Raw genomic sequence first — 24136 nt, forward strand, 5'->3', positions numbered from 1 at the left:
TTAAGATTCGCTCACATTTATTTTTACCTATAAGCACTGATAGCAAGAAATTATATTTTCAAATGTAAGCTGCATTTTGAGATAGTTTCATTGCAATGGTATTCTTGTATTAGACACCGTTACTAAAAAAAAAAAAAAAAAAAAAAAAAACTTTCATGTTTTGTAATTTAGGCATCGTAATTAAACCGTAATTAAACTGTCCGCTTTATTTTTGCAAAGCGTGATGCAATTGATAATTCGACAAAACAACACGTCAATTTAAAATCTTCATAGAGAGTCAATTAACAACGGACAAGGCATTACCAAAAACTTAAGACATAAAGAAAACTAAACAGACGGCGAAAAAAACTATACCCCTATACTATAGAAATATACCCCCTTCAGTCCAATTACAGTACAATTATACACACAGCGACTGAAGGGGATGTGAGAATTAGTTCAAGCAAAATATATTTCACCGGGATGTAACTATTTTTCAACACTTTTAAACGCATTTATACAAATAACAGAATTACGTTTCGAGATCAGAATTATTCTATAAATTCTGTTATAGAATTCTATAATTATTATTCTATAAACTATCTTTCCGCGCTTTTATTACACCGAGTTTCTTGCAATTATTTTAGCCTATATTTTTCACATTATACGATTTAAACACGATGTTTCTTATCACTGGTTACGGTCATCGTATTCCCGGGTCCCCAGTAGTCAAAGCGGTTGTCACTTCATAACTGTTACCCTATCTCACTGCCAAAACCCATTTTACCAAAATGATATGCGTTGCTTATTCACTTTTTTTAACTTCTAAATGTTATTGAAAGTGAATTCCATTTTATTACCTGTAACTTAATTTATATGTAATATTGAATTGCACGAATATTGTCGAGCAACGTTCTCTTCAAGTCATTTTTAGTAATTATTTTAAAATTGATTTGAACTCATAATACCAGCAAAGTCTTTCCGTGTGTTACAGTCCTTCCTAGCCGATACAAATACATCTTTAAAATGTACTGACTTTGACATCAGGGCTATATTGTGTTTTCTTAAAGTGAACATATTAATAACAGATATCGCAATACGATCAAATATACACTATTCTGGTTATTTTACTCTTTCGGGAAGTTCTTATTTAATTTATAACACGCTTTTTACATATTTCTTTCAAATATATACTTAGCATGTGTTTCAGATTTATTTCGCAAGTTATATGTTGTCAAGCATATATTAACCGGACACCACTGCCATGCTATTAATATCAAGAATCGACATTGTTTCGAAGCTATTTTTTAAGACTACAATGCAAACTGCCTATTTCAAAATCACGAGAGAAAAAAAAAAAAACAATATTTCAAAAACATAAATAACAGCAGTCTTTAAAATGAGTATTTCTTACCAGAAGTAACGGTGAGGGTTGTGCCTTGTCCCCAGTACTCAAAGTAATCACAGTGCTTAACTTGTGAAACCTCTAGTACAATAACCTCTGGCTGATTCCCACAGTAACATTGCAGCGTTTCAAATGTTATTAGAACTATTTAAGAATATTGAAACTCACACGTAATCAAAATAAAGGCAAATAATATAATGTGCTTAGAAGCTGCTGCATAGGACTTATTTTTTTAAACGCCAGTATTTAGTTTGCATCTATTTGCTAATATAACCAGCGATTTTCAACTAAAACTGCACTGTTTTCTATTCTACTTCAGCCTAATATTTGTTACTCTATCACCTCGAATTAATATAACAGTTTAAACGGGTTTCTCAATTAATATTTACATAGACATATTTTATTCTAGTAAGATGTTTACCAGCAGTCACTGTCACCATGGCTAAACAAATGAATGCAACCAACGCACTAATTGAGAAAATAAACGTAATACTGAACTAAAAATGTCCTTACCAGAGCTTACTGGAACTTGGGTTCCTCTGCCCCAGTCATAGCTATCACTGCGCTGCTTTATCTGCCGACTCGTAGATTAACAAATAACTCCGAGTTTATTGGTTAATTAAAGCGCATTTGTGTCTGTTTCGCGTTACTGTTGCAGCTTGAAACAAACTCGCCTTTAGGTTTACAGCGCACATGTTGTACTTCACGGTTATTTAAAACAAACCACTGTTTTAGTGTACGGATAATGTGCACGACTTACCCGAGGTTACGGTGAGCATTGTGCCTTTTCCCCAGTCGAAAGCAGCATTCACAGTGCCACGTTTAACAGATTGCGCAACGCAAAAAACAGAAACCCAAACAGAAATCACTTACAGATACGTTATATGCGGTTAAAACGCTGTTTTGATATAGGAATTATAGTATGCCTATTGTATTACGATTTACAAGAGTAATATTTATTTCTAGCTTAAAAACAAATAAACAAAAACCCTTTTAAAATGGTTAGAATGTCTTACCAGAACATAACAAATGCATAAATAAGGCTTGTGTTCAGAGTTCATGTATTTTTCTTAAACGATTTTAGAATGCAGAGTACTTTAATGTGTACCTTGAAAATCAATGACATTGAATAAAAACGTTAAGAATATAATATTCAACAATTAAACGCAAGTATACAGGACTTACCAGAACTAATAGTTACCGTGGTGCCCTTTCCCCAGTAATCGAAAGCAACTAGCTGTAGTAGCACAGTCTAATGTTTTACAGCGTATCACTGCAAAAACCCGCTCTATTAATACACCTGACTACGGAAACGCACCAAAAATAGTCAATGCAATTTTATAGAGCTTGTTAATTGATTTAAATAAACGCGTTTCGTTTATGCAGTAGAAAGCGGAGAGGACTCACCAAAAGTGATCGTAACCAGGGCCCCTTCCCCTCGGTAGCCAAAAGCATTGTAATCCCAGTGCGGTGGTTTACGGTTTGTCAGAGCAGAAACTTACCTCTGCCTGGGGAAACGTTGAATTAGGTTGCGTATCTTTGTGGAACCGTTTATCAATATTCTGACTTTTAAACTGGTATGTCACCAGTTCCATTTAAATAATACATTTACCCCATTCAAAAGCAAAGATTAACAACCAATAATTATGCTAAAACATATTTCATATGCAGGACTCACCGCTAGACACTGTGACCACGGTGCCTTTCCCCCAGTAGTCGAAGTAACTATAGTTACACAGTGTTCGCTTTGTTTATCTTATATAGACAATGTCTATTAAGAAGCTGACGGCACACTGTTTGAGAGACTCTGTTACAATATTTCCTATTACTCTTTTAAAATGATATTTGAATACAGTATATTTCTGTCACCTTGCTAATTATAATATGCATGAATTATTATGCTGTTATTCTATTCAAGTGCAACCAACCACTAACTACTCTCTTTTACAAGGTTTCCGTGGTTAATTATGAACCATATTTCCTCCCCCCCCCATACATTCTTACACAGCTTTATCATTTCAATCATTTTAACCTAAGTTACCTTAGCAACTCTACTTCTCCCAAAATTATCTAAAGCAAACTGGTTTAACATCACCAACATTTTCTTTCACACGATTATCAATACAGTTTGCTCTATAGTTGTACAGGGAGAGATTGCAAGGGTGCAAGATGTGGGAGGGGCAGGGTTCCGGCTCTCAGACCTGTCAACTTTCTCTTATTTGCCGGGACTCACCCGTTTTTAGACACTTCTTCCAGACAACTCCCAGGATAGATCTTCTCCCCTATTTTGCTCAAAACATTATTGCATTTATATAGTTGCCCTTCATGTGTTCACATCACAGAGCTTCACATAAAAAGAACAAGGGACAGTTCTAACATTTAAAGACAGCTCTGGACAGGTTTTCAGCAGCTGACCAAAAGAAAGAGTTGAGTCTGCATGTCGGATTTCGTCTGGGGCGGTATTCCAGGGTTTTGGGACATAACAGCAGAAAGCTCTCCATCGCCTCAAGCAAGCCGTAATTTTTTTAGCAGTCTGGGGGGGGGGGGGGGGGGGGGGGGGGGGGGGGGGGGGGGGGGCGGGGGTGGGGAGGGGGGGGGGGGGGGGGGGGGGGGGGGGTGGTGGCGGGGAGGGTAATCTATAAGCAAAATTAAGTTTTGAATCAGGAGTTTTCCTTAAGTTTGTCATGTATAGCTCACCTATGAATTCAACATGTCTTTTATTTATTTTTTTATTTATTTTTATAAATTTAGTCGGCTCTAATTTTATACCCTGGTTTTCTCCCCAATTTATTGTGCCCAATTATTATCTGTATCCTTGGCTCACCGCTTGCAACTCAAAGGAGTTGCCTTGTGAATGCAGAGAATTTGATCATTGCCCCATTTCTGAGTTAAGTTGAATATATAATCGATTGAGGTTGATAACATATTATTAGTTTGGTACATCAAGTCTAAACTAAATTAACATGGTAAAACTAATTTGCCAAATTAGGTACTGGAATGTTGGATTCCATTCTGAATGGGAAGTTGAATTAATTCTCGTGCATATTGACATGATTGATTACAATGAGAAACGGGTATTGAAAATATTAATGCAAAGTAGAGACTCTGTGTGATAAGCTGTATTTAATATTAGTATATTAACCATGTATTCTAAAGATGTTATGGTCATTGTAATAGTTTGACTATGAGATCAATGAACTGTGTACTATTTATGCATATCAATAACCTATAGCTTTTCCGATCTGTAATATTAGATTAGTTGTGCATCCCTTTTTATTCTTAAATAAACTATTGTTTTATATTTCTGACACATTGTGTGAATGTCGGTTATTGTCAAGGGAATCCAAGGTTCGTTGTTAATCGACCACAGGCGGTAGCCCCCACCCCCCCCCCCCCTCCAACCCCGAATCTAGCTGGTGGTCTCACAGGAGCCGAGTAGTACGTAGTCGATGAGGACACCAGAACGACCTGGTGGACCCGTGGACGAACGGACGTTCGACGGGGCCGACAGGAGGCTGCAACATCGAGACTGCGCCGACGGCCGCTCAGACGTCGTACATTCTTCGCCGCCGACTGCCGTGTGCGAAGCCTCGGTCGCAGCGGCCACCCACAGCGGTGTTAAAAATAATGGGACATTCTAAATTGGGAGAAAATAATCAAAAAAATGGGTGACAACTAAATAAAAAAAGATAATAATAAATCTACAGTATATTTAATGGGAGGAGCCATATTCTGAGCCATGGTGGCAGAAAGACAGAGGAGCCTTTCATTTAACTCGTACACCTGCTCTTAACAAATTCAAAAGACTGTCATAGCTTTGCAGGTTAGTGTGTGGGACCTCTTTCCCTGGAGAGAGTTCTCTGCATAGAGCTCATTGCCGGAAGTCAGTTAGCAATGAATCGTAGCTGAGATGTCATGAAAGTTATACAATGGAAATCCAATGTGAGCATTGTTACCTTGTTAATCATGAGTGGATGAGTAGAATGGTAACACTTTATATTAAGTGTCTCTAATTACACAGTAGTTACTTAGTAAATACATGTGTACTTCCACATTATCACAATGTTATTAGGCATAGTTACAACACTAAAGTGATACAAAAAGTAGTCTAAAATCTTATTAACAGCAATAACAGCTAAGCCTACTGAGTATGATTACTGGCCTTGTTTGCAGTGAGCTCTGGGAATACTGATATAACTGCCTTTCCTGTGAAGAAGAGTGTTAGTACCAGCTGCTAGACCACAGATTGTGGCTCTCATTGTGCTTTTCTATTAGATATTCTGCTTAGATTAGAATTGTTAAATCAAGATTAATAATTTAGCCTTATTAACTTGAATCTATTATTATTATTATTATTATTATTATTATTATTATTATTATTATTATTATTATTATTTATTATTATTATTACTTTGTCATTTTTACCACTTCTTGATATTGCAGACTCCTTTGCCTTTAACCACTTTGAGATACCTGGGTATTTAAGGCACTGTGTGGTATTTTAATCACTATGTTATTATGCACGGTTACAATGTATTCGATGGGTAAATCTTTTTGCATATAACCCTAAATGTAAGCCTAACCTTAACTCGAACCCTAACCCTAACCCTAACCCTAACCCTAACCCTAACCCTAACCCTAACCCCAATCCCTAACCCCAATCCCTAACCCTAACCCTAACCCTAACCCTAACCCAAACCCTTTTCTGATACAATTGTGTACTTCCATATATCATGCTTTTGAGATTCAGTGCCTTTTAATCCTGTTTTACTCTGAAAAAAATATATTTTAAACAGCGCGTGTAAATGAACATCGCGTGTGAAAATAAATCGGACCCGACGCGCCTGACAAGCGCTGAGTAAATGGATTGCAAAGGGTTGAAATGTGACTAATTGGCTTGTTAAGGGATGGGAGAATCAATTGCCATTTCAATCGAATCGATCAGAAGCAGAAGTCGCAAAAAGGCTTTGTGAGTAGAAATGTTGAAAATAAATAATTAGATAGCAAAAAAAAAAAATACAGTGCAAATGCATTGCAATCTCTATTTTCTCTCTACAAATGTGCTTTGTGAAAATCAAGCTGTTAAGAAAAGTGTTACCGTTATAGCTACTCATGTGGGGGTCTGGTTCTAAAGTGTGAGGTTCGATTGCATAACTGTTACAATATCTCAGCTAGGGTTCTTTGCTAACTGACTTCCGGTTACTAAGCTCTGTGCAAAGAACTCTCTCCAGGGAAAGGGGTCCCACACATTAACCTGCAAAGCTAAGATGCTCTTTTACATTAATATTATGCACAGTTCCAGCACGAATTATTGAAACAACCAATGATTTACAGCAAGACTACTGGTGGGAATTGTAGTGCCTCGTCACTCAGACCCCTTACTTACTCAATACCCTCGTATCTATGAATAGATCATTGTCTTCTCGTTAAAAATGTGCTAAGTATTTTAAAGAGCCAGACATCTCACAAGTAGAACGGTCCCCCAAAATGTTCTCCTTTTTCTAGGAAAGCAGCATAACTTGGGATGGGGAGTTTCTTGCTTCACAGACTACTCGCTCACTTAAACATCCTGGTATCCCTACATGGATAATTTTTTCCACTTAAAAAATATGCTCAGGATTTGAATTGGCAATCAGTCTTACTTAACATTATTCAACAGGTTTTATTCGACTTTATGAAGCAAAATTACTTTGTTCTATATATAGGGGGAGGGGGTGAGGTTGCAAAATGTTTATATCCAGTGGCTGGTTTCACAAACAAATTGGTCTTGGACTAACTAATGTTATTTTAGGTACAGCAGATCAAGTCTAGTGCTAAATGGGGCCTGTGAAACCAACCGCAAGAGCTCTGTAATTAGCATGTATTCAGATCTGAGTTGAAACCTAAGCAAATGTGCAAAAAAAAAAAAAAAAGTACGATCAATTATATACTCACAGACTGTTGAATTACTGCATCAAAACTCAATCTGTGCAGAGAAAAGGAAGCTGCATTTCTGCAGTTTGTAGCAGAAGGCAACGTGCTGCAGTAAACGCAGGAGTTTTTGTACGGCATTACATCACTGTGCCACCCCAGCTATCACAGTGATACACTCCCTACCAGAAACCCCCTCCAGGCTCTATTACACTGGAACACTGATTAATTTAAACTAATGCTGTGGCTTCTTCCCTGTCTATCTAGAACGATTTCAAATGGTACGTTTTGCATTTCTTTGCAGAACCACGACATTAATTGCACACTGTCTTTCTAAAGTTTTGTGTAAAAGACAACCCATTTGCAACACCATCCTTGAAAAATTTGTCTTGAATTAAAAAACATTGTAAAACCAAGCCTCTTACCAATCCCAATCTAATAAAACTATTCTTCTAAAGCACAGTTACATGCCAGGTAATAATACATACTATGGCTGCATGGGTGAATATTAAATATCATTTTGTCCTTTACTGTACTGGAATTGGAACGGTTGCATTTTATTGCATAGGAATGCAAAGTTTTGAATATCCAGTCGTTGTATTGTAGTTTTTTTGATGCACTGTTATGCTTTGTTTGAATTCACATATTGGCATTATACATGTTGACGCTGTTATTGCAGTGTCTGCATGGGGACTGTTTATTTACAAAAGTATTTATTACATCAATGCGCAAACTCTTTGTTTTGTGAATGAAACAGTTTTTTTTTTAGCTAAAGCTAGAACAAATTATATAGGTTCTCTTAATATTCTCAACAGATTATTATTTTTTGGGGTTTTTTATCAGTTTTTCTTTTCACAAAATGGTACACATGTAAATGTGGCACCGTAATATTATTATTATTATTATTATTATTATTATTATTATTATTATTATTATTATTATTATTATTATTATTATTATTAATAATAATAATAATAATAATAATAATAATAATAATAATAATAATAATAATAATAGTTTAGAAAGCACTTATCAGAATTGAGGGTGACGTAGGTACCTTTCCCCAGGTAATCAAAGTACCAGTAATCACAGAGATGAATTCCTCTTGATGACTGGTACAGAAACTACATTCAGAAACATCACTCACTATCAATGCTGACATGCTTTCTCAGTGTGAAACTAAAATAAACACACTTCAGTGAGCACTAAAGTATGCTGCTAAGAGAACCTTGGGAAAAATAATATCCTAATACATAAATGTATTGATATTAAAAAATCTCTTAGAAATACTTTCATTAGTTAGTACACAATTTTACAGTGTTATTATCCATAGTTCCAATACATTTAATGTGGAAATCATTGTGCACAATATTTGTAAGTACGACAATGTATCAGAAAAAGATTAGGGTTAGTGTTAGGGGGTCAGGGTCAGGGTCAGGGTTAGGGTTAGGGTTAGGGTTAGGGTTAGGGTTAGGGTCAGGGTCAGGGTTAGGGTTAGGGTTAGGGTTAGGGTTAGGGTTAGGGTTAGGGTTAGGGTCAGGGTTAGGGTTAGGGTTAGGGTTAGGGTTAGGGTTAGGGTTAGGGTTAGGGGGTCAGGATTAGGGATATAATGTGCAAAAAGATTTACACATTAAGTACATTGACTGTTGGGTATCTATAAGTTCGTTCATCTACCCATATATACCGTGATCATAATCAAATAAATAGTATTTTTCTTACCTGCAGTGTCATCTGATGTAATTCCTTTCATTTCACCCATTTCTGTTTAGAAGCAGAATCCCTGTTTTCTGATTTTGATGGGAGTATCCAAGTGTTCTATTCTTCGCAGGGATTCATATCCGAGTGAGAAAATAACCTGGGCACAAGTGCAAAAAATATAAAGAATTGTTTTTTAAACAAAGCAGCAATGAATTACTCTATCAAGAGCGTAATCTGAGGCGAGGAAGGGCAGTTCAGTTTGAGCAGGCTATATCAGAAAGCAATGTGCTTCCCCTATTACACATGATAGATTTTTGTACGTCATTATATCACTGTGGTACCCCCCTAGTGATAGCTGTATCACAGTGATACACTCCATAACAAAAAGCCTTTACCCGCACTATTACACTGGCAGCACAGATTACATTAAACGTATACCCTTGTTTCTTCTGTCTATTAACGATTTCAAAAGTTCAGCATTGCTTTTTTGTACCGCAAGATTAATTGTCAGGTTAACATAATTGCTATATGTGAGTACACAATTGTATCAGAAAAGTGTTAGGGTTATATAATTAAAAATAAATACACATTAAGTGCATTGTACCTATGCATAATAACATTGTAATTATGTGTGAGTGCACGTGTATTTACCAACTACTATGTTAGAGACACTCAGGCGGCTTAAAATAAAACAAACAGTTAAATGAATGTTTCGGAAATGTGGGAATGACCATGGATCGTTTCCCCCAGTAATCGAATGCATATCCATAGCTGTCACAGTCTTGTGGTTCCTATACACAAGAGGACAGAAACTCAAACGGCAGTGCACTGCATAATGATCTTTCCAAAACAGCAAACAATTTCTTACAAAAGAAAGATTAGTCTTTGCTGTTCTATGTTTTACAGTAGAATTATTTTAAGCTGTCTATGATATAGATGGTTTTATATATATTGATGTTTTTATATTAGTGCCTGCATATGAGTTATATATTAGCAAAATCAAGTATTTTAACATCAAAGTGCAAATATTGTTTTTGCAAAATGACCTTTTTTTGTTTTACTAAAGCTAGGAACAAACTAGTTAGGTAATTACAATGTCTTTAACGTGTAAATATTTTTGCACAATATATGTAACTACACAATTGTATCAGAAAAGGATCAGGGTTAGGGTTACAGTAAGGGTTACAGTTAGTGGTTAGGGGTTAGGGTTAGGGTTAGGGTTAAGGGTTAGAGGTTAGGGTTAGGGTTATATCATGCAAAAAGATTTACACATGAAGTACATTGTAACTGTATACAATAACATTGTAATGAGGAGTAAGTGCACATGTATTCACTAAGTAACTAGTATGTAAACAGATAGTATTTAGAGACACTTCATAGAAAGCCTTACCCAATATTATTCCAATTTATTAATATATTAAATGAATATCAATTTATCTATCCTTTTTGACAAGAGACCCCATTTTTCTCCATTCCCGTGCATTGACCTGTCTAGCGTTGTTAGCACTGCAGTCTTCCAGTACGAGGCATTACAAAAAAAAAAAAACATTAAAAAATGTAAGAGTGACGCCCTGAGTCTCAATTTAAAATACTTTTCCCCCCTCAGAGCTGGGTCTAATGGTTTTTGAAACAATGATATCACAAAGGCTGTTGCAGGAAAGACAGAGAAGTTATATACGATTAAAAGCAGCATAGTTCCACTGAGCCACATTGCATGCAGCAGGTTTTTGTATAGTTTTGTATCACTGTGCCACTCACTGTACTGTCCTAGCACTGTGATGTACTGCATGACAAAAACCCCACATGCGTACCATTGAGCTGCAGAAAATGAGGCCACCATTTCTGTATCTATCTACTAAAGCTACCACTCTTGCAAAATAATTTCACGTCTCTAGCTGCATTTAGCATTCTGTAATTGTGAGAATGGAAGTGCAGAGAGTAATCCCATTATTTATCAGTCGTTTCCCTGATCATAAAGTTCTGGGTAACACTTCACATCCAGTGTTTCTAGTTACTGTGTATTTGCATTGTAGTTACTTGGTAAATTCATGTGTACTTCTACATAATCACAATGTTATTATGCATAGCTAAACTATAATTAATGTGTTAATAATTTTGCACATTTGTATCAGAGAAGGGTTAGGGTTATATGGTGCAAAAAAGATGTGCACATTAAATAGATTTTTGGGGTATCTATTCGTTCATTCATCTATCCACATATACAGTGATCATAATCAAATAAATAGTATTTTTCTTACCTGCAGTGTCTTTTCTTTACAAGGCCAGCGATAATGAATATTCTTTCTCACAGTCTTCAGATGCAATGGCTCACGCTTGTAAATTTCACCCATTTCTGTTTAGAAGCAGAAACCCTGTTTCCTGATTTTGATGGGAGTATCCAAGTGTTCTATTCTTTGCAGGGATTCATATCCGAGTGAGAAAATAACCTGGGCACAAGTGCAAAAAATATAAAGAATTGTTTTTTAAACAAAGCAGCAATGAATTACTCTATCAAGAGCGTAATCTGAGGCGAGGGAGGGCAGTTCAGTTTGAGCAGGCTATATCAGAAAGCAATGTGCTTCCCCTATTACACATGATAGATTTTTGTACGGCATTATATCGCTGTGGTACTTCTATAGAGAAAGCTACTATAGCCGTATCACAGTGATACACTCCATAACAAAAAGCCTTTACCCGCACTATTACACTGGCAGCACAGATTACATTAAACGTATACCCTTGTTTCTTCTGTCTATTAACGATTTCAAAAGTTCAGCATTGCTTTTTTTGTACCACAAGATTAATTGTCAGGTTGGCATAATTGCTATTTGTGAGTACACAGTTGTATCAGAAAAGTGTTAGGGTTATATAATTAAAAATAAATACACATTAACTATGCATTGTAATCATTCATCACAATCATTCTTACCAGGTGTCACTGTGACCATGGGCCTGGTCCAAATCAAAACTTTGACCCACCAGCTAATTGCAAATTACGAAACTGGTACTGATGGCTGTGGCTTTTTTGTTTGTCAGAAGATCATTCCTTCCACCCCAGGGAGCACCCGCCATTAATATTGGATATGGTGCAGGCCCATGTCTACTTTCCCCCAGTAATCAAATCCATAGCCATAGCTGTCACAGTGTTGGTATTAAACTGAGGCCATCATTTCTGTCTGTCTCCTGAGCCTACCACTGCTCTGCAAGAATTACACTTATAGATTCAGCACAACAGTCTGTAATTGTGAATATTCAGTGTCTCTAATTACCATGCATTTACATTGTAGTTACAGAGTAAATACATCTGCACTTACACATAATCAAAATGTTATTAACCATGCCTACACTGCGCTTAATGTGCAAATTGTTTTGCTCAATATAACCCATATTCTTTTCTGATACCATTGTGTTCGTGCATGTGTCGTGCAAAAAAAGTCCATTATAACGATGCATAATAGCATTGTAAGTACACATGTATTTACTAAGTAATTACTATGCACATACAAAGTAATTGGAGGTAGTTAATGTAAAGTGTTATCAAATATCATGGGTTTGGGTTTTCTGATTTCTCCATGATGCAGATAACACCCCTGTTGTGTTATCGCAGCACGCTACATCACTGTGTCATAGCATAATGATTAATTATAGTCCGTTATATGTGTCATGGCATAATACTGGGTTTCCCCTCTATGTACTGTATCTGGTTACCTCCAGCATGCTTATCAAATGCAGCCCCTTCATTCTTCTAATTGTTTGGCAGTCTCTTCCAGTCTCTGCAGGATCTGAAGCAACTCTGAAAGGAAACATCTGTACCTGATTCTCTAATTCATCACTGCCCTGTTTCCTTTCTTTATATTGAGTTCATGCTTGGAGGAGTTTGCTATGCAAAGTGTTGGGGACTCAAGAATATCAGAATACAAATGAGAAAATAAAACACACACATCATATTTAATATGAGTAGTTTTAATATACATTGAGACAACTGACATATGCACACCAAACTCACTGTCTCCGGTGTCACGCCAATAATAGTGTTTAACATGGCAGGATTTCAATGCAGGATTCATAAAAGCTGTTTACCGTCAAAAACATTGTGCCATCTAAGAATAATGTGCCTTTGGAGACCAATTCTCATTTATTATCAGGGAATTAACTGTTAACTCATCTGAACAGGATAGGCTACTTACCGGTTTGAAAACATAGAAAATCAGTTTATAGACTATTCATTGCTCTAAAACAGGGCTTCTCAAACTCTGTCCCGGGGACCCCCTCTGGCTGCTGGTTTTCATTCCAACCCAGCTCTCAATTGACTTAGACTAGATATAATTGCTATATACCAATGGTTAAGACATGACATATAGTAACATACAACAAATATATATATATATATATATACTCTATGTATGCTAAAAACATAGTGTTTATATATATATATAATATGCATATATATATATATATCATATATATAAATATATATATATATAAACTATTTTAAATGTAGTTCTATTATAAAGTAAACTGGGAATTATTATTATTATTATTATTATTATTATTATTATTATTATATTATTATTATTATTATTATTATTGAGAAATTTTGTTCTGAAATAATAGTGTTATAACTGAACCAGGGTCAAGGTTTCTGGCGTTTGCTCATGTATGACATGTCGCCGTTACCTTTACAGATAAACACATTTAGCAACAAATCTAACTACAGTAAAAAAAAACTAAACAAAAGGAGCTCGGGTCCTAATACAATGAACAGAGAGCAGCGCGTGTTGTTCAGTGGGAGTGGGTTTTTGTCATGGTCTGTATCACTGTGCCCCAGTACCACTCTCACAGTGATTCAAACCCGTACAAAAACCGCAGCCCGCTTGGAGAGTGTCAGAGCTTTCTAACTAGTAAATATTTCAATAAAAGTTAATTCTGAATATAAGTACAAATATTTTAAAAAAAAATGAATTGCGCATTTTTTTTCTAATATAATTTTTTTACAGTAAACACACACACACACACACACACACACACATATACATTTTCTCAAATGTAAGCTGTCCTAACATATTATTTTCACACTGCATAACCATACACTTAGAGTTTGACGGGTAAGGGCATCGCAGGCTTTGTTGCTGTGTGTAATGGCTCAGCGTGAGTTTTCATCCAGTACAGTAATAGACAGCGGTGTCTTCACATTTAACCTCTTAAATTGGCTCCCTGTCTCTCTCCTTTTCCTGCCTGTCGTGAAAGTGGAAGGAAAGGAGAAACCGGGACCCGGCGGTGCTCTAGCGATCGATACATCGATTATTTGTGTAGTTAATCCCTCCCGTTAGGTAGATGGGAAAGAAAATAGCTTACGAAAATCCCAGAAGAAATGCTGCCAGTCATGCAACCAGTCAGACATACAATGATTTAACAGGGAGTGTTTTGGTGTTTTTGGCGGTTTTTTGGGGGGTTTTTTGTAACCATGTGTTCAAAGGGTGAGATAGCCTAATTACATTGAAACGTGGTAATGTTGTGTAAGGAGTCCTGCTTTCATAGTTTGAGTGTTGGTTCAGCGTGAGTTCTTGTCGCTGTGGTGCAGAGCACAGTAATTTACAGGCGGGTCTCTTCAGGTTTCAGGCTTGTCTTTTGCAAGTAGAAATTGGAGCTGTCCTTTTGAGGCGGTGGATCTTCCTTGGGTGGCGGAGGCATAGCTATTGAGAGAAGGGGAGCCATAGCAATCTACCCACTCTCTGCTCGGAGCCTGTGGAATCCGCTGACAGCACATTTCAAGTCATGAGAGTCTCTCGGCTTCTTGACTGCCATGCCGGCCTGGGTCAGTTCAATAGCGGATCGGACACCTGGGAAGAAAAAAACATCTCCATAATCCCGAATGCTATAAATTGAATCAATACACGATATCATTGTTTAATAATAATAATAATAATAATAATATACATACACACACAAGAATATATTCATTGCTTTAGTTTAAAAAAAAAAAACATTCATTCACTAAGCTTAATTGCAGTCGGAGACTGAGTGCTACCTGTGCTTGTGGAAATGACTGAGCTTCACTGCTCCACCTCACTCGCTCCACCGGTACAGCAGCACGGCTAGCGGTGATATAGGAAGTGAAGGGCTAGTGGTTTTTCATGCAAGGCAGGCTGATTGAGCCCTGATCCATACTTAGTTGCGGAGCACACATACTGCGCTTGATGGCGTAAAATCACAACCACCACCTTGCATGTGTGTTGTATATTGTGTTCCTTTCGCCTCTCCTTAATATATATATTATGATTTATGAAATATGAAATGTGTGTGTTTGCGAGGATCTACGCTGTAAAGACACTTAGTTTTGGGGTGAAGCACATCTTAGTTATCGTTTGCATGTCACTATATTCAGATTCTGAAGATGGCACATAAGCTGTACAGAGCCGGCAGTAATAGCAGCGGTTCAGTGGAGACACATTGGGCATCAGCATTCATGGAAGGAGAAACTAGAACAAATCAAGTTCTCTCAGAATCAAAGGCGCGGGAGCCTATTGTGCTGTATTTAATAAGTGTAATAATAGACATGGGAGGAATATTGCGAAGTGCTGTCGCTTTTTTTTGAAGCAAATGAGATTGACAACGGCAATAAAAAGAGGGCGATTCTCTTAAGTTCGGTAGGAAGCCAGACATATAGTCTGATGAGAAATTTGTTAAGCCCAGATAAGCCAGGGGACAAATCGTTTGACGATTTAGTTGAACTATTGAAAACGCACTACAACCCAAAGCCCAGCAAAATAGTTCAACGCTTTAAATTTAACTCGAGAAACAAACAGGCAAATGAGAGTGTGACTGAATATGTGGCAGTGCTAAGAGAACTGGCTCAACATTGCAACTATGGAGACAGGCTAAAGGAAATGTTACGGGACAGGCTAGTCTGTGGTTTAGACGATGATCGTTTTCAGCGCAGGCTGTTAGCAGAAATCGAGTTAACATTTGAAAAAGCACTGAAACTTGCTCAGGCATTGGAGACAGCGAACAAAGACATTCAGGATTTACAATGGCAAAGCAAAGGAAGCAATGGTGCTAACTGGAAACATGCTAGCCAGGCTACAGTGCAAAAGCCAAAAACGTGGAGGGAACCACGAACTGGCGGAACTATGAGGGCATGTTATAGATGCGGTTGTGAGCACATGGCGAATGACTGTCTTTTTCTTAAGGAAATGTATCACAGATGCGGAAAAAAGGGGCACATCAGGAAAGCGTGCAGGGCGAACTCACCTGTGGAGAAAACGAAACCTACTGGGTCGCGGTTGGATTAAGGAGTTGGAATTAAACTGGGGCACTGTAAACCAGATAGGTAGAGACAAAACAACACTCCAGGATGTGTTGAAGAAACATGAGAATGTATTCAAAGAGGAATTGGGGACATTGCGAGGCCCACCGGTTAAAATATATGTTGACAAAGAGGCAACAACAAGGTTCTTTAAGCCAAGACCTGTGCCTTATGCTATGAAACCGAAGGTGGAGGCTGAGCTGGGCCGCCTCTCGAGAGACAAAATAATTGAACCAGTGAAATTCTCTGAGTGGGCAGCTCCCATAGTCCCAGTGCTAAAGCCTGATAACTCTGTGAGGATTTGCGGAGATTACAAACTTACTGTAAATCGGGTGTCCAAACTGGAACAGTATCCCATTCCCAGAATTGAAGATCTTTTTGCAAAGCTCTCAGGAGGGGCAAAATTCAGCAAATTGGACATGAGTCATGCCTATCAACAGGTAATATTGGATGAGGAATCAAAAAAGTACGTAACTATAAACACACACAAAGGGTTATTTACTGTAAACCGTCTTCCATTCGGGGTTTCATCCAGTCCAGCTATCTTTCAGAGAATTATGGAGGGTTTGCTGCAGGGAATTCCCCATGTAGCCATTTACCTGGATGACATCATGGTGACGGGCAAGAATGATCAGGAGCACCTGCAGATGCTAAGCGAGGTACTTCAGAGAGTGGAGGAGGCAGGCCTACGGCTAAAGAGAAGGAAGTGTACCTTTCTGGGAAGTGAGGCTGAGTTTCTGGGTCACAAAGTGGATGCTACAGGACTACACCCACTTAAGAACAAGGTACAAGCTATCCAAAATGCACCTGCACCTACCAACACAACAGAGCTTAAGGCTTACTTAGGACTGTTGAACTATTATAACAGGTTTTTACCTAACCTGTCAACACTGTTGGCTCAACTGCACAAATTGTTGAGAAAAGACACAAAATGGCAATGGAAAAAAGAGCAGGAGGCTGCTTTTGAGAAATCTAAAAAGCTCATGCAATCCAGAGATATACTTGTGCATTACGACAGTGAGAAAGAGCTGATTCTGTCCTGTGACGCCTCCCCCTATGGGATAGGCACAGTACTTTCACACCTCATGCCGGATGGGTGGGAGAGACCCATAGGTTTTATGTCAAGAACACTCACATCAGCTGAACGAAACTACTCTCAGCTTGATAAAGAGGGACTGGCTGTGATTTTCGGGGTGCAACGGTTTCACAAGTATCTCTATGGTAGAAAGTTCACCATATGCACAGATCATAAACCGCTTCTTTCACTCTTCAACGAAACGAAGGCTGTTCCACAGATGGTGTCACCGAGGATCCAGAGGTGGGCTGTGACACTGCGGGCGTATGAGTACGTGATAGTCTATAAGGCGGGTAAGGACCAAGGCAACGCAGACGCGTTGAGTCGTGTGCCACTGCCGGACACTTCCCAATCCACAGGTCTGGAAGACAGGGTGCTGATGATGGAAGACATAGCAATGGTGACCGCAGAGGAGGTGAGAGTGTGGACAGGGAAAGATTCAATACTGTCTAGAGTGAGAGAGTACGTTTTAAGGGGGTGGCCACAGCAGGGGGAAGGAACAGATTTTACATCTTATTCTGCTAGGAAGACAGAATTGAGTGTGCAAGATGGTTGTGTCTTGTGGGGGGCACGTGTCATCATCCCACAACTAGGACGACAGTGCCATCCAGGGGTTTTGCGCATGAAGGCTCTGGCCAGAAGTTATTTCTGGTGGCCCAAACTAGATGAGGAGATGGAGACACGGGTAAAGGCATGTAGCAAGGGTCAGGAACACAGGAAAGCACCAGCCACAGCCCCGCTACATCCCTGGGAGTGGCCAGACAGACCCTGGAAGCGATTGCACCTAGATTATGCAGGACCATTTATGGGGTAGATGTTTTTGATACTCATAGATGCTCATTCCAAATGGATGGATGTTTACCCGGTAACTTCAGCAACATCAGCTGTTACAATTGACTGCTTGCGAAAAAGTTTTAGCAATCAGGGATTACCAGAAATGGTAGTTTCTGATAACGGCACCTGTTTTGTCAGCTCAGAGTTCAAGGAATTAATGAACAAAAATGGCATTGTCCATGTTACATCAGCCCCGCTTCATGCGTCTTCCAACGGTCTCGCAGAACGAGCCGTTCAGATATTCAAGACGATGATGAAGAAAGCGGGAGAAGGAAGTGTGTCAAGGGTACTATTCAGGTATAGGTTAACACCTCAAACTACCACAGGACTCTCCCCAGCAGAGATGTTACTAGGGAGGAAACTTCGGTCTACGCTTGATTTAGTGCATCCCGATTTAAAGAGAAAAGTAGAACTTAAGCAGAATAAACAAAAGGAACACCACTACAAGCACACAAAGGGGAGGAGTTTTGGAGACGGAGACTCTGTGATGACAAGAAACTTCAGTTACGGTCCCAAGTGGATACCAGGAGTCATTGCAACAGTGACTGGTCCTGTATCTTTCAAGGTAATGCTGGGAGATGGCAGGATAGTATGCAGACACATAGATCAGATTCTATCTAGACAACAGGACAACACCATTGGGTCAGAGGATATTGTGCAGGACACACCTGCAGAGGTTCTACAACCACCAGCTAGAGTAACCATGCCAGATGAACTTGTTCCAAATAATGCGGACACTGTCTCAGAGCAGCTTGCTTTGAAACCAGAGGAACAAACTGGGAGTTCCCCAAAGGTGGGCAGGGACAATCAAAGCATGGCACAAGCTGTGCATTATTCCCAAAGAACTGTCAAAAAGCCTGGTTACCTGAAGGACTTTGACTTGTAAAATTTTTTTTTAAAAAAGTTTGAAATTAAATATTTATGTACAGTTAAGGATGGACTATTTTGTTTAGTTGTTGTTACAGCAATAGTTCAGAGACATCTAGTGTATTAGGATTACATTTTGTTTATAACTGTGTTTAAACTGTTTCCAAATTTTACAGAAGCTGAAATCTTAAGGGGGGGAGAATGTAGTAATGTGAATGTTTATATATATAATGCAGTTCAAGTTATGCCACTAGAGGTCAGTAGCGCCCTACATACTTACCCTCTACGTAGGATACCGTGGGGTCGAGGAAGTCCTTAGAGAACACTAATGTGTAGGTTTCAAGAGAGATGGTTCTAATAAAAACACTGTTATTTAAGTTATACTCTTGCATCTTGGATCTTGGGTTATTACAATAAGTGATTTATCAAGCTGGCCTCCACTACTGTGATTGATCGCAGTCACTGCTCTGGAAGTCGGTCCATAGTATACAGTCTCTGCAGGAAGCATCTGTGCCGTGCTCTGTTATATATCACTGAGTTATTTCCTGGCTGTATCTAATCCACACACTTGGATACATAAGAAATGTGATTTTAATAATAACAGCAACAATGTAGAACTTTCCATAACTGCCCAAAAACCAACTCAGACACTTAGCACTGTGTGATGGTAAAACGTCTGACCCATAAGTCAAGGCATTCCAAATCTGCGGTTAGCAGAATTCCTCAGAAAATATTCGACATATATTGCAGCTACATCATCATCATAATTGTTATAATCAAGCGGCCTGAAATATATAACTGAGCTGCTCGCTTCTACTTTTGTTAAATTTAAGATGTTGTGTTTCCTTCAAAAAGTAGGAGTTAATTAAAGCCTGGAGATAATGTGGCTCAATAAGAAGTCTAATTGTGATGTTTTTGTTGGGCAGTTCCTAAAGATTTTACTGAGAAAAATGCTTGATAGATTATATTGGAAGCACTTAACCCATGCATTGTTTGATATTACTTCATTTACATATTATAAACCTCTATTAATACACTGAACACATAAGATGCTCCGTTGAAACACCGTTTTTTGCACATTTACCTGCAAATTTGGACTGCCTGTAGATTATTGAAAATATCCCCTGCTTTTTAAATGAGATACAAGGTAAAACGTTCCATTTCCAGTAGTTTTTTGGTTGTAGTGTGTGTGTGTGGTAGAGTGGAGAGTTCATATAGCATGTGTCTACATGCAGCTTACAGGGATACATATATCTGCAGTGTGCCAAAGTGACATGCATGTAATGAAAAACATGCAAACTATTTAAAAAAGCTAATATACATCCATGCACATCTTTATCTCAAAAGTGTTGATTGTTATAAAAATTATATAAAAAAATTGTAATAATGTTTTATCTGAAATAACTATAACAGTAATTATTCTGTTATTATAAATTACCATGGAATTGAGAATTGGAATATGAATTTGTAATATATGGATAGACCTAAACAATGCTACTGTGTGTCATTTAAAAAAAAATGTATTGCAATACCCCTTAATGGAAAGTGATAATACTATCGTTGCGAGGTAATGATACTGTCAGATCCAATAATCCTGTCGTTGGGCTCTGAACGATAGCATTGTGACAAGCAGAGGCTTCTCACAGGCGGGGGTCAGACAGGAACCTGGCACAGCCTGCTTTGAAACATAGCACAGATATTTGGCTTATGCCCATGTTTAGATTGTCTCACCTACCAGCCCTGACTACCCCCATGCATGCTACACTCTCCTCTGCCAGCCAGCTGGTGTCTCTGTTTGGTATCCTTCGTCTGTTAATGCAGATGCTGGGTACAAGCTCATAATCTAGTTGATCCTATTGAGATCTGAATGATGAACTCAGTGCATCAATAGAAAGATAACTCCTGGATGTGTTTTCCCCATGGCCAGCTCTTGCTCTGAAGTCGTCGTAGCCCTCTGTTCACACAGGAATCAAACACAGTCTGGCTGGCTCTTGCTCTGCTGGTTTGTGTATAGGTTCACGGTTACTTCTCTCACTGTGGCTGTCGAGCACAGTAATACATGGCAGTGTCTTCAGTCTTCAGGCTTTGTTTGTAAATACACCATGCTGTTGGGAATATCTTCAGAGATGAAGAACTCTGGGGAATCCAGTTTACAGCATACACATCAAGTGAGAATCCTGAAGCTTTACAGGACAACTTCATGGACTCTCCAGGCTTCTTAATCTCTGATGCAGATGAGGTCAGCGTGATGTCAGAGTGAACAGCTATAGTACAAGAAGAAGAAGAAGACATAATAATAATAATAATAATAATAATAATAATAATAATAATAATAATAATAATAATAGTTTATAAAATATAAAGATATATTCTACAATTCATTTTGATTCACTCACATGATAGTGAAGCCAATAAGGGTATCAAGTTTGAAAAAATCCACATTTTGATTGTTTATCTGACGTTCTGCGTTGAAGTATCACAGACAAAATGGCACAAGAGTGATTTCTCCCCAGTGCCTTTTTTTTTTTAACTGCCAGACAACAGACTGTGTTTAAATAGGACTTGAGCTGCACAGAGAATTTGCATAGTGGATTTGCATAGTGGAGTTGCATAGTGGATTTGCATAGTGGATTTGCGTAGTGGATTTGGTAGTAGGGGTTGCAGCTGGGTAAAAGCTCCATAATAGACAGTAGTGTGCAGATGTATTAGAAAAACCTCAAGATTTGCCAATTAAATCATTTATATACCTGCCTGCATAAAAACCTTGGTGTAAGAACTTCAATTTTCTGTCAGTGATCAGTGATATAGAAACAGTAGACACTCTTTGTAAAAAGTCTCATGCGTTTACCATGTGTGGCTATGTGTTCCTTTTCTCTAAATCACTAACGTGCCTATTTTTTTTTTTTTAATTTCCCAGATTTCCATTTACAGTTGTTTGATTTCATATGCATATGTTCTGGTTTAACAAGCTTAATTGTATACAGTACTGTACTACTCGGCTTCACAGGATCTAAGAGAGGAGCAGCTCAAGTCATTTTAAGGTATATTGTGGTAGCAAGACACCCAAGACCTACGTGTGTACATAATCTAGAGCTACGTGTGTACACACACACACACACACACACACACACACACACACACACACACACATATATATATATATATATATATATATATATATATATATATATATATATATATATATATATATATCATTTTAAAATTCATGTAACAAAGTGTTTTTGGTCTTGGAAAACCAAATGTATAATCATAAAGTACAATTTACAATTAGTTTTTTGTAATATGTAATAGTTAGTAGCGATTTCATAGCATTTCATGATAGATTTTGAAATGTTAAGTTGTTTCAATTTTTGTCAGTTTTTCATTAAGTGTATGAAAAACACCAAAGCGTTATGTAATTCAATATGTTAACGTAACATTATTCAGCAGGTTTCTTTCGACTTTATGACACAAAATGAGTGACTTCTACAGGGAGATGCAAAACGCTTAGCCACGGCTGCATATCGAGATTCGAGTGACTTTTTGAAGCTGTCGCTCAGATTTTAGATGTAATACTATTGTATACCTTTGAATTAATTATGCACGTATTTGCATACGGAGAGACTACAATTGCAAAGAAAAAGACTTTCCTTCATTGAACAATGAATTGTACTTTAATTGAATCATCAATGGTGCTGTCTTTGTGTACCGTTAGCCATTCAAACTATTGATGTTCCACTACCTTCTGTACATTCCCATGAGCTGGAAAGGAAATGTGTGCTATGATTAGAGGAAAAAGCTAAATTAAGCAAAGGCAAAATATCATCATGAAACGTGTAAAAAAAAAAGACATCTCTGGAGCCTTTATTGCTTTTGCAGTGATGACCCACCTCCCCCCCTCAGCACAGGTGAAATAAGTAAAGATTAAGCCCTGCCTCATTGGAATTCTCTTTTTATCCGTTGTTTTTTTTTTATTTCAACCCTTCTCCTTCATTTATGTGATATATTATGTATGTGCAACCCAAACACAACAATGGCTATATGTTGACAACGCTGCTGTAATTATGTTATTGTGCTAATTTAAGATTGTGCACGTCTCTGCCACCCCCTTGTTTCTTAATCATTTGTAAAATGTTTTGTAAACTGTAGTACGTCATGTTCTTGCGTTGATTGGCGACAAGTCTAAATAAAGCGTGCGCTGCTTTTGTGGAAATCAGTCCAAGTTAAAGAAAGGTGCTGCAGTGCCCTTAGTGGCTCTTCCTATTGTAATACAGCCGTGGAGACTCTCTCTAGTAAGTATCAGGACGCATGAAAAACCGATCTGCTGTTCCCTGATTTTCTGTTCTCAGATCTTGCTTCCTAAATATATCAGCATCTCTCGACCCGTCAGTGTGGTACCAGTCTTGGCGCCATTTCAGAAACTGCAGATGGGGTGTCATCCTCTATTATACTGGGAGAGTTGGGAGGAGCATTTTATAAAGAACTCTTTGTTTTAGATAGTGTCTCTCTTTGCTGTGTATTTCTATAGTAGCTAGTAAATACATGTGCACTTACACATAATTACATTGTTGTTATGCATAGTTACTATGTACTTAATGTGTACCTTTGTATGCATGATATAACCCTAACCCTAACCCTAACCCAAACCCTAACCCTAACCCTTGTCTGATACAATTGTCTACTTACATATATCATGCAAAAAAAAATTACACTAATTGTTAAAAGATGTTAATTGTTGGTTGGCTGAGCCATTCTGCACTGTGCACCCAGGCCATGCAATAAGTGTCCTCTTACTGCACACACTGTCTTGGCTTCTCTCTTTCATACAGTCTTGCTGTAAGTCACCTCAAGAGAAAGGGCTTGGTGAGGATACATGGTTGGTGTGCAAAACCGACTTTTCACAACAGCCTCTAACTGTAAGGTTTATGAATGACCATGGAATGAACTGCTTGGTTACTCTATAAGGATGAGACCAGACCATGTTTCAAATCATTTATCAGTTCCAGAGACCCACATTACACATGGAGCGTTATTGTTTAGATGCGATATGTGCTGTTAGTAT

The 24136-nt window shown here is 38.0% G+C and overlaps 1 protein-coding gene and 1 long non-coding RNA gene across 9 annotated transcripts in view; both read right to left on the bottom strand.

The window, feature by feature from the left end:
* Positions 1-24136, bottom strand: part of LOC121307349 (titin-like) — a 73072-nt gene that overhangs the window by 46070 nt on the left and 2866 nt on the right. The window contains exons 1-3 of one of the 8 annotated variants that reach the window (XM_041239528.1): positions 12701-12820; positions 11251-11439; positions 9014-9149 (exon numbers count right to left, since the gene is read on the bottom strand). In XM_041239528.1, coding sequence (XP_041095462.1) covers positions 9014-9053 — 40 coding nt within the window. In that variant the 5' untranslated portion in view covers positions 9054-9149; positions 11251-11439; positions 12701-12820. The other 7 variants (XM_041239533.1, XM_041239529.1, XM_041239527.1 and 4 more) reach the window with 7 other exon arrangements.
* LOC121307433 lies at positions 14101-21577 on the bottom strand. Its single transcript, XR_005948332.1, has 3 exons — positions 21471-21577; positions 20810-21338; positions 14101-14832 (listed from the first exon to the last, which is right to left on the bottom strand). It is a non-coding gene; the product is annotated as an uncharacterized LOC121307433 (long non-coding RNA).

Source organism: Polyodon spathula, chromosome 55, assembly GCF_017654505.1.
Source record: "Polyodon spathula isolate WHYD16114869_AA chromosome 55, ASM1765450v1, whole genome shotgun sequence".
Classification (NCBI taxonomy): domain Eukaryota; kingdom Metazoa; phylum Chordata; class Actinopteri; order Acipenseriformes; family Polyodontidae; genus Polyodon; species Polyodon spathula.